The sequence below is a fragment of the Polypterus senegalus genome, chromosome 1 (assembly GCF_016835505.1).
Source record: "Polypterus senegalus isolate Bchr_013 chromosome 1, ASM1683550v1, whole genome shotgun sequence".
In the NCBI taxonomy this organism is placed as follows: domain Eukaryota; kingdom Metazoa; phylum Chordata; class Cladistia; order Polypteriformes; family Polypteridae; genus Polypterus; species Polypterus senegalus.
The window spans coordinates 66,420,181-66,432,301 of record NC_053154.1 but is presented as its reverse complement, the minus strand read 5'-3'; the positions used below and the strand labels follow the sequence as shown (position 1 = coordinate 66,432,301).

General features: G+C 34.7%; 1 protein-coding gene across 5 annotated transcripts in view; it reads right to left on the bottom strand.

The window, feature by feature from the left end:
- Window positions 1-3,014: 3,014 nt before the first annotated feature.
- The window catches only part of LOC120526805 (F-actin-monooxygenase MICAL2-like), a 346,702-nt gene continuing 337,595 nt past the window's right edge, over window positions 3,015-12,121 (bottom strand). For all 5 annotated transcript variants that reach the window (XM_039749949.1, XM_039749960.1, XM_039749956.1 and 2 more), the window contains 2 exons: window positions 11,381-11,454; window positions 3,015-3,591 (listed from right to left, as the gene is read on the bottom strand). In XM_039749949.1, coding sequence (XP_039605883.1) covers window positions 3,407-3,591; window positions 11,381-11,454 — 259 coding nt within the window. In that variant the 3' untranslated portion in view covers window positions 3,015-3,406. The remainder of the gene's footprint in view (window positions 3,592-11,380; window positions 11,455-12,121) is intronic.

Below are 12,121 nucleotides of genomic sequence, written 5' to 3'. Positions count from 1 at the left end.
CTCTCACTGTTTTACTGTTAAAAAAGTACCTGTTAAATTTAGAATTCTGTCCGCATAATTTGTGAACAGTCATGCCATTTCAGATTAAAAGAGCTTTAGTCCATTTCAGCAGTACAATACAGGAGCATTCACTGGATGAGAGGGCCAATCCATTGCATGTCACATTCACTAATGCAGTCATACAGTGGACCACTACATCTTTGGGATTTGGAAGGAAACTGGAATATTCAGAGAAAATTCAAGAATATACACACACACAGAATGTGCAAACTTAAAAGACCCCTCAGATTTCACAGACACATGTATGTATATATTTACTGAATAAAGAGTATTGTTTCTGAGTCATGATTTGGTTTCTGGAGAGACAAGCTGGTGATATAAGACATCCAGTTATTGATAACAACTTGCTCATTTTATTCCTGTCCCAAGTATCAAAGTTTTATAAAAAAAAAAAACACACACGGTTCACTGGATACCATTATTGCGTCTTTTTTGAACATTGGATGCTATGTCTTCTCTGTATAGTCCCCACTTCTTTTTTTATTTTATCAATGGACATTGCCCAAAAGCACATAACCATACTAACTGATGCAGTAAAATAAACTGCATATGGCCAATGTGCAAGTGTGGTCTCAGGAAAAAAAAGTTTCTAAGCACCAAAAATTATGGCATTTTCATCATACTTTTAAGATTAAACGTTAATGTTAATGACAGATATAAAGCATCTGGAAGCCCTACTATATTGCCAGCATAGTTATTGTCTTTGTGGAGTTTGCATATCTCCCTGTGTGTGTTGTTCATGATCATAACAATTCCCGAAATATATAGTTTTGTTTGTCTCAGGTATTATGCTAGCATGCACATCTCAAAACAGGCAATACAGAACCAAAGTCCTCATACGTTAGAAAACAGTATAGCACTTAATGTTGGCTTAACGTCTTGACATAAACAGCTGTAAAGGCACAACATGAACATCATCAAACAAGGGTCTCCAGTACAATGGAGTTGAATTCAAAGAAAACTTCAAACAGCTAGGTGAGCTGATGACTTCCAACTAGATAGTACTCTGATATTAAAGCATGAAGTCAAAATAGCAGTTTGTAGTAGCTTTTTATCTTTTTTTTTATCATTTTGGTCTATTATTGACAATGTTTGCTTCATAAACAATAAAATTCCATTCAAATCTCTTCTTTGTACCCTTTCCTTCTGTAACCAGAAAATATGGCAAGTTTAATGCCTGCAGATGTAATCTTCATTATTTTTTTTTCTGGGTATTTACATTTCCAACATGTTTTTTTTTTTAAACTTAATAGAGTGTTTAATGTTCCAAGTTTAGCTAAAATAGTTATATACTGTATAGTTGTATAATTGTACACAAAATATTTGTAAATTTAAAAAAAGATCACTTACACTGTATGTCTGCATGACCATTTCAGGTATAAATCACAGTGACATCCTACTTTTTGATTATATTTGCTGTGGATTATATACAGGTATTTTCATCATACATCCTCAAGATGTAACAATTTAGGTTCATTGGAGAGAGTGTATGTGAGAGTATGCCCTATGATGTACTGGCGTCTTGTGTAGGACTGATTCCTGCCTTGCACCTTAATGTCGATTAGGTAGGGTTGAATATCGAGTGAGAATAACCTCTTTTCATATATTCTTTCCTTTTGCAGTGAACGTTGATGCAGCCCATTACTTACTCTCTTTTCTCTCGTGTATTACTTGTGCAGTCAAGACAATTTCATTTTGAGGAATTGCTTGGTTGTGCTGTATTATAGTTATACTTTGACTTTTTAAAAGTGTGCATTGATTATTTTCCTTAATTAATAGTTAGTAGTTTCCACATACGTCTTGTTGCTTTCCAAATAATACAAGAACAGAAAAGTCCATGCTACTAAACTATTGTTGTATCCCTTTTTATAAAATTCCTTACTAATCTGAAAGTTCTGAGCAAGTCTTAAGAAATATTCATTTTTACAGTATATGCAAAACAATGAATGCCTGCTACTAAATACTCATCAAGGGAATGTATTCTGATTTTCCACTTTTCAAGTCCATGTAACTTCTTTGTGAAATTCATCTACAGAACAGTGTACATATTAAAATGTTGAAAGACTAGATGAAATTAATTTTTTTGTGTGTAGGCAACATATCATTAAACAAATAGTAAAGAGGACTGAAACTGAAAAACAGAAGAGGATGTTTTGAGGAAGACACAGTTGTACAGCTTAGCATACTGTAACTTCTCAATGTATTTTTCATCTACAGTTTCTTCAATATTTAAAACATCCCAAGGTTATACTTCACATTTCTAAGAAATGTGTTCCATGCAATTACATCTTTGTTTGAAATGATTTTTTAGATATTGAATGTATAAAGAAAATATGGATTGTCGGTACAAAAAAGTTTCATCAGCAGTATCTGTGCACATTAAAACAGACAAGAGTACAGTTATGATCATGTAAATAGCTCTCTGTGCAGCATTTTGAATTTATCCCACTTTCCTATCACTTATAGGAAGTTATTATTTTTAGAGTATACTCAGAAATAATTGAATGGTTTTTCCATAACTAAGATAAAATATACAGTATTTTAACTAATTCAAAGTGTAGTCAATTGTTAGGTACCATTGACTCTGGAACTATATCTTTTAACTGAATTTTATCTTTTTATTATCATTAGAGCTTCACCAGGGAGACCTGGTTCATAGGTTCACCCACTGTCTTTCAAGACTAACATTACAGTTGTAGCAGGCTGTGAGATATTTATAATAGTCAACAGCTCAGTGATAATGGTAAAATCTAATTCTCATTTTTCTTTTTCTTTTCAAAATGTATTTTCATTTACAGTACATTTAAATATAAACATAAATACAAAATGTATTTACATTTACAGTAAATTGAATCATTATGTTTTGATGTTTTAATTTTAGTTGCTATTTACTGTAAGTGTATAAGCCCAAGCTGACCAACGGGAAATTAACATTTTTCATGACTTAAATGTGCTATACATCATAAAGGCATACAGGTAAAGTTAACTAGCACCTCTAACTCTTAAATATCAATTGCTCAGTCTTTAGAGCCATTCACTGTATGCACCTTCGCCCAACCCATCACAGAATAAAAAATTGTAATACATAAATAAAACATGGGAATCATTTATTTAAAAAAATGATCACTGAAAATGTAATATCCTTTTGCAGTCCAGACAGTATGAATGTTGAGAATTAAAAATATAAGTAGAACTGGAACATTTAAAATGCTTTTATCAAGGTGAGTCTTAACAATCACAAATGTACAGCAGTTCTAATAAACATTTTTTTATTGTTTATTTATCTGTTATCCTTTGTTTGGTTGCTTACTTGTCCACAGAGTTTGTAGGCTGTTAATCATGAAAGTCAACTCCAGTTAAACTGGTAACCTCGAGTTAACAGAATGCACTCCAAGTCCTCATCTTCAGCCTTTTCTAGCAACCTCTGCTCATCAAGAATAGCAACCAGGTCATTACGTTCCTCTACTACTGCAAGTATTTGGTTTAGGATCTTCTCTTCTTCAGCACAGTCTTGTTCGGTCTTTTCTGAGTCTGGGAATAGATAGAAATTAACTTTATTTAGCTTTTAAAAAAATGAAAGAAGATAACAGTAATGCAATTACTCCTTATCAGTGGCCCAGAAAAGAGCGTCTAGATTCCAGGACTGTAGGGTATGAGCTAAAAGGAAAGATTTAACACATTTTTAGTTTGAGGTAGTGGAAATTAAGAGGTGGAATGATAAACTGTTTAAACATTTATGAAGAGAATTACTACAGTGAATTTTAGCTCTTACTTTAAAAAGATTTCTTTGACAACAACACTGGACACAAATGGAAACAATTTATGGGTAAAATTGATACAGATGGTAGAAGGTTTTTCTTCACTCAGAAATATGCAAAGGATATTGCCAGGTAGGGTTTTAGATATTATTGCTTTGTGGACCTTCAAAAATGTATGTTTTGTTGCAAAATTTAGTTAAATGGCGTTTGATAAACTATGTTTAAGGAAATTGACTATTCTCATCTAGATTATTCTTATATTCTTCCCATGGAGAGAGAAACATATGATGTACACATAGGCAGGATGTGTTTTATTGATGCACTTTTTGTGATGTACTATTTTATTTTCTTGTTAGAGGTTACATTCTACACCTACTTCCCAAGGGTCTGGAATCTGAAGCTTGCACTGATGATCTTCAAGGCAAGAAATGACCTAGCACTTGACAACAGTCATTCATAGGGGACACACACATTAAAATGTCAGCATTATAGGAAAAGCTCTTCAATCTGCCCTGACTCACCTGGATAACAACTCCTACATCAAGATGTTATGTGTTGATCTTAGCTCTGCATCCCCTCCTGTCTGGTAAATTAACTTAGGACCTAGGCATCAGCACCTCTCTTTGTAGTTGGACTTTTGACTTTCTAACCAACAGACCCTAGTCTGTCAGGTTAAACAACCACACATCCTCTACCTTTATCCTGAATACTGGCATTCTGCAGGGCTGTGTACTCGGCCCACTCCTCTACTCCCCATTCACACATGACTGTGTCTCTTTATTTTATTCCAACTCAGCAACTGACAACATGGTGTGCTAACAGTAACCTCACCTTCAACACCAAGAAGACAAAGGAGCTCATTGTGGATGACCGGAAAACTAAAGGCAGCACACACGCTCCCATCCATATAAATGGGGTAGAGTGTGTTTCAAGCTTCAAATTCCTGGCCACTCACATCTGTGAAGACCTTTCTTGGACAATAAACACTTCGAGAGTGTGGAGGCTAAAGAAAACCTGAATGTCTCCTCAGATTCTGTTGAACTTTTACCGCTGCACTGTTGAGAGCATATTGACAAACTGCATTACAGTTTGGAATGGCAACTGCTCCATAGCTGATAGTAAGGCCCTGCAACAGGTGGTGAAAACTATCCAGCACATCATTGGCATCCCGCTGCCGACTATTGCTGACATGCAGCATACACAGTGTCTGCGACAAGTTCGCAGCATAATCAAGGATGCCTCACACCCCAACCATGGACTGTTTACCCTCCTCCCATCACAGATGCACTACGTGAGCCTTCAGTCTTGTACCAGCAGCCTCAATAACAGTTTCTTTTATAACACAATTCTGAACTCTCAACCCTTATCAATCAATATCTGGCCTTAGTTATCAATAACTTGTATATAATCTATACATATTTTAATCAGTTTACATATATCTATTTTGTACGTAAAAGTATTTCATATATCTATATTCATATCTTAAATCTCTACTTGTGATCAGTATTCATATCTATTTACACTTACTTATATGTACTACTACATGTAAATTCAATATCATATAGATTAGTGCTGGGAGCTATACCGGTTCATACCGAAACAACGTTCGGAACGTGGCACAGCGGGAAACTGTTTAAGGGGGGACCTTTTTCACTGCTAAACATGCATGCAACGGAGTACATGTGTTAGTGGAGGTATTGAGCGGTGAAAATGGACAGAGGACATTCAGAAACTGTAGCTGTAGCAGACGATAAAGTTGAACATGATGACACAGAAGAACTTTTGCCCAAAAAAGGAGCCATGTCTGTTGTCTGGAGATACTTTGGTTTTAAAAGGTCAGATGTGGACCAAACAACTATTTACTGCAAATGCTGTCGAGTAATGTTGTCAAGACGAGCAATTTGCTGCACCACCTTAGCCGCAAACATGCTTTGGAGTACCATGAATGTATGGAACTAAGATTGGCACCCTCCTCGTCCTCAGGTAAAACTGAAAAAGCTACAGGACACTCGAGTCAGATGTCACTTGTAGACATGTTTGCTAGCGGTACTGCCTACAACAAAAAGAGCAAGCGGTGGATCGAGATAGCCAACACCATTACAATCCAGATAGCTAACGTGTCAGTGGACAGAGATTGTTAGCATTAAAAAATTGTAGTTGGTTTACAAAACATATTTACTATTTATTCCTTTTCTAAGACATGTTCAGTGAAATACAACTTTTGACAAACACCTCTGGATATTTTACTAAGACTAAATGCCTCTTTGGATGGTTGAAAATATGTTGTCAAAATTATAGTTTGAGTTGTTTGCAAAATTTGTTCAATAAAAAGGTTCTATATTTTGACTGCAACTGTCATGCAATGGAGCAGCACAGTGGCACTCGCTTCCCGAGTCCTCCCTGCATGGAGTTTGCATGTTCTTCCCGTGTCTGCGTGGTTTTCCTCCAGGTGCTTCGGTTTCCTCCCACAGTCCAAAGACATGCAGGTTAGGTGCATTGGCGATTCTAAATTTTCCCTGGTGTGTGCTTGGTGTGAGGGTTTGTGTGTGTGCCCTGCGGTGGGCTGGTGCCCTGCCCGGGGTTTGTTTCCTGCCATGCGCCCTGTGTTGGCTGAGATTGGCTCCAGCAGACCCCTGTGACCCTGTAGTTAGGATATAGCGGGTTGGATAATGGATGGATGGATGTCATGCAATGTGATTCCTTCTCTTCATTAGTGCCACCCCCTTGAAAACTATCACTTTACGATGACATGCAAACCTGTATTAATACTTGTGTGCACATTAAAATGTTTTTTTTTTTGTACAGTTCTCATGACAGTGGAATAGGTTATTCTTAGCCAGTCTACTGCAGTAATTGCAGTGGAAAATGTGGTTAACATCCACTCATGCATGGGGAAAAAAAAACCAGTTGAATACTGTACCGTGAAACCGGCATAATTTTGAAAAATACCGTGATATAGAATTTTGGTCATACCGCCCAGCGCTAATATAGATATATATTCTTATTTGTATGTTGCTTTATTGCACTTTAATGTACTATTTGCAACATCTATTGCACCTTAATTTACTAGTTTCACTTTCTGGTTAGAAGCTAAACTGCATTTCTTTGTACCTGTACAATGGCAATAAAGTTGAATCTAATATGTTTTAGTTTTGCCTTTCTATCCAGTTATTTTCCTTAAAATTATGTTACCTAAACTCTGGTTTTAAATATTATCTAACCACCGTCTGATTTTTTAAATTTTTTTTATATAGAAATACATTTTGTGATCATCTGTTTTAGTGCAACTGCTGTGGGTGAAATCATAGCATCAACAGAGCATCACAGCACCCTAGCACGACAATGCAGAACAAGGAATAGTGTTTCTGTAGACAGGTCTATACTGAAATTAATAGTTGAAGAGCAGAGCTTTAGTACTTGTTTAAACAGACTTTCACGATTCAGCTGTTAGGTCTGTTGCCATTCTGCTTATTTCACTATAAAAACAAGAATGCTTTACTTTTTCAGTGGATAAATGTCTCTTTTCTTATTCATTATCATCTGTGTGTATTAAATTTGGGTAATTTTTGTCCTACTTGTTCTAGTGTAATCTTTTGAAATCTACGTCAGTTTAGGTCCAGACATTTTCAATTAACCAGGACAGAAGCCAAAATTGTAGGACCCCAGATTTTCCCATTTTGTCCATATTTACATTTATCCTCTAAAACTATTACTGGTGGTAGACCTGGAACCAAATATGCTTGATGCAATATGTGGTTATGTATTTATAGCCAATTTGTATAAAGTTTAAAGTTTTTATTTAAAACATATACTCAACGGGGTCCCTGTTTAAAAAATCTTCAGGATAACATTGCATATTTGCTTCAAAAATATTTAGTGTAAAGCTCATCCATTCGTTATTTTGTTCAAACTACTAGGTACTGTACATTATAAGTGTGTCAGATCTCTCAATTATTTGTAAGTGAAAAATGACAACCCTCGGTTGAGGACTGACAAATAGTATTTATTAAGTTCAATACATTCTTTATTTGAAGATGGACAAATGTAATAAATGTATACTGAATTCATCAGCTTTTAAGTGAAAGCTCACTATTTTTAATGTATGGGCTAATGATACTATGTAAAGGAGACTATGCCTGATACCTACGGCTTCTTTTATTTTGTAACAGTTTTTTCTTTTCTCAAAAATTCCCATTTTCAAAGAGATCTAAAATTTTCACAAACTCTTTTGTATTTACACTTTATTATAGAATTGAATTACACTTCCAAAAATGTATTTTAACAGTTTAAAAAGAAACAATACTCTGCCACCATGTCAACTCAAGGTAGTGATATCTTTTCTAATTGTGCTCTTTCATATTCACAGGAAGAGAAATGATGCAATGTCTTTTACTATTGGTATTTATGATAGAAACTAAAAAAAGACCGCTAAGGTGAAAACGCACATGCTCTTCACTTCCAGAATCTATTGAAGTCACATACTGATTTTTTTTAAAATATAAATAAAAGAACTATGACCTGTTTTAAAGTTCCTTAAATAATTTATGAGAATAATCAGCACTGACACAATGTTTCGAAAGGTTATTACAGATGCAAGGAGGAGCAGCCTGTGTTTCTAAGACTTGTAAGATGTGCTTTGATATTGAGTGTTTTTTTTGGCAGCGAGTAGCTAAAGCTTGTTACAGTATATGCTTTTACACAAGCAGTTATTGACACAGGCTCTAGTAAAGTGTTATAAGGATACCATACTGTATGTCCAAAATAATAACCTTCCCCTATAATTCATTGATCTCCATTTATGTTTAGGATTTGTTCAGAAACTTTTGGAAATAGGGTCTCACAGTTGTGCTACTTGATGAATGTCTTTATAAAGGTCCGTGCTAGTTAATTTCTCTTCTGCTTAGTTTCAGGTAAGCAGTTGTTTTCTGCAGGATAATGTGGTTTCTTGGATTCTCAAGCTGATTTTTTTGTTTTTGCTTCTTTCATGTCTTATCCCTCTCTATACAGTACAAATGAGTAAGAATTACTGATTTACATCTTTAAAACATAAAAGAAAAATCTTCATAACCTGGAAAAGTACAGTTTCACTACTGGAAAATTGACAGTCTCTAACACAGATCTCCTACACCAAGGCCTGCTCAGGAGTATTCCTATAAAATTCACACACTAAGTCAATGTGGATTTGTATTCAGAGTGACAGAAAAGATGTTACTTGACCTTTTGACTGAAATGTACACATTATCACAATAATAACAGAAGCACTTTACATCAGAATAGGTCAGCAAAATTATGAAAAAAAACAACTTCTTTCAGGAATCATCCTAAGGGCATATTTTGCAATTTTTCGAGGTTAAACTATTATGGCCATTTTAAAAGATGTGACATCTGGAGAAAATCTGAATATTGTTTTCTAAATAGGAATTAAAATGCCATTGGCAAGGTATGATAAATTTGCTATTATTGCCCACCAAGGTTCAGCATCAATTCTTCAGCCTGAAAAAGGGTAAATTCAATTAAATCCTTTTATTTATTATGTTTCTCCAAACCTTAAGGGTTTTGTGTGGAAAAGATAGAAATGTACTGCAATGTCAGACCGATGGCACTTGAAAATGCCTCTCATCATTTATGGTTGGCATTGTCCTCAAAAATTTCATGTTAACCTTTAGTGTACCTACTGTAACAAAGGACTGCATAAACCTGGATCACTATATTTCCTACTTATTTTAAGAACTTTCATAGAACATGTGGTACGCCTTACAAACTTTAGATTAAATAACCACAGGCTTTGTTAAACTTAAAAGTAGTCAAGTCAGGGTGGATCAAGTGATATTTTTTGTGTCTAAAACACTGTATGAAAATTGTGTTATTTGCTAATTAAAGATATCTACACTTCCACCTTTTGGTATGTTCTTGATTTTATATAAAAATGCATTTATGTGACTTAATTATTTCTATTTCAGTTGACTTCTTAAATAAATACTCTACACAACAAGGATTTTTTTATATTTTACCCCATGTAGTTTGTAGTGATAGCCAAAAAAACAGTTTTGATCCCATGTTTTTGTGGAGAATGCAGATAACAAAGTTTCTGATAGTATGGGGGCCTACCGTGTCCAGTGATATTCAGCCGCAAGTATTTTATAGATGTCCAAGAGAAAATATCACATTACTAGTGTCCCATCATCCATAAATCACGTTGTCCAGTTGTATACTGACAATTGACAAAATGCATGCATTTTTCCCTTAAATACTGTAAACTATATACTTATGGAAAATCAGAGCAGTGCACATGTAGGAAAAGACAGAGCTCTTGGTCAGTGAATGTGGGGAGAGGCACAATATTTTGTACAACTTCAATATTATCACCCAAGTATCAGGATAATATTGTATTGTGGGATCCTTGCCTCTTCTAACCCCTACTAATTAAAGTAAAATTTCTGAAAATCAATAGACAGACACTCTAATTCTAGCCGCTTTTTTTGTTTTTAACTCTGTATCATATCAACATACTGTATATACTGTAGCAAAAAAGCCAATAACAAAATAATAAAATGTTTCACTTTCCTAACATTTAGTTACAGTCAGAGGTATAGTGCTTTGCAAGACTTGCTCCAGCGGAACTTTCTGTCCTCCATGACACATTTGTAGTGTGGTTTGACTTTACAGTATATTATTTCAGGTTGTCTTTGGGAACCTTCTAATGAAACAATCACAGTCACTGAAATAAGGCCCATGTTTTTTGAAGATCATTTTTATAATGTCTACAATGAATTAATTCAAAACTAGTTTTAAGAAATTATTTGTTAATACCATGCATATTCAAGTAAGTTGCTACACAGAACACCAGTTATTTCTCTGAAACTTGAAAGGGAAATCAGGAAGACAAAGGAACATCATTAGAAGGTAGACCAAGGCATAAGTCACTTGATGCTGCAAACTTTATGTTTCTGCTTTTTTTTGTATTTAGAATAGGAAGACTTGAAAGAGCTTGCCACACCTCTTTCTAATGTAGTACCTGTGTGATATGTTTAGGTGAGCAAGTAGATAACAATTACAGAATATTAATCTGAAGCTCACATTTTTATTAACTAGAATTTTAAATTTCACTCTGAAATTTTTAAATTCATTTTAATATATTGTAACTCTTACTTAGAGCTAAAATTCCTTGCATTATTCTCAGCTTTCTTATGATTTACAGTTGCTGCTTGTGCCTTTTTGACTTGTTTTGTTTAATTGGTATTGTCGTTGTATGGATCTGCATTTCAAAGTTTCTTTGTTCGCAAGTACCTTAATTCTCTTACAGCCTACGGATTTACTTTCAAAACAATCCCACAGTCATATTTCATTGATCACCTCAATAAGTCCGCACCTTCATGCCCTTCCAGAAGCTTAATAAACAGTAGATCATGGAGTCAGTAGCAGAACAAATGAACCTATGTTTTGTGTTAATCAGTACTGCTCTCTGCTTGTGATATGGTTTCCTGCTAGTTTCAGTTGTACGATGGTTATGAGTTAATGATCATTGAGTTGTATTTATTAGTATGGACAATGTCTCTGCTCACCGTCTGTGCTCATCCTTTCACGTAGTATCTGCTGCAGTCTACTTTGACGGTCTTCAAGCTCCAGTTCTTGAGCACTGTTAACAAAACAAAAGCAGCATTAGACAAATAACTAGGAAACCAACATTTTAGTTGCCAGAAATGATTCAGAGGATAAAGGTCTTGCAGAAATATTCAGTAGTAAACAAGTAAAAGACTGAGGAAGTCTTTTCTTTTTCTTTCTTTAATTCCGACTGAAATTAGATACCTGTTTTAATATCTGTTATCCTGAGGTCTATAAGAGACACTGTCTTTATTTGCTTAGTGATAATGAAGTCACATTGTATGTCCTCTGATCTGCAAGCTATTACTCCACTGGCATTTCTATAAAATAGTAAGGAGAAGAAACACCAAAAACTGAAAGATCTAAATGTTCAACAGTATTAAAGGGGTACAGGAATCTACATCAGACTACAAACTGCTGTCAGATTGTTTTGTTTCCTCTGTCTTGCACAGCTCAAGATATTCATCCTATTATATATTTCTTTTATCAGAACATAGGACTTTCATTGTTTTGTGGATTTCATTCATCTAACCACAATGGAAACTCATTAAATTTGATATTTTTTTTTATCTGGCACAAACAGAAGATACTGATTTTACTCTGTATCCGTTTTATAGACACACAATAAGATGCTCATTATTTTTCATAATTCTTTTATTGGAACATACTGAGATAGCCATCATATTTCTTTTAGCAAAACA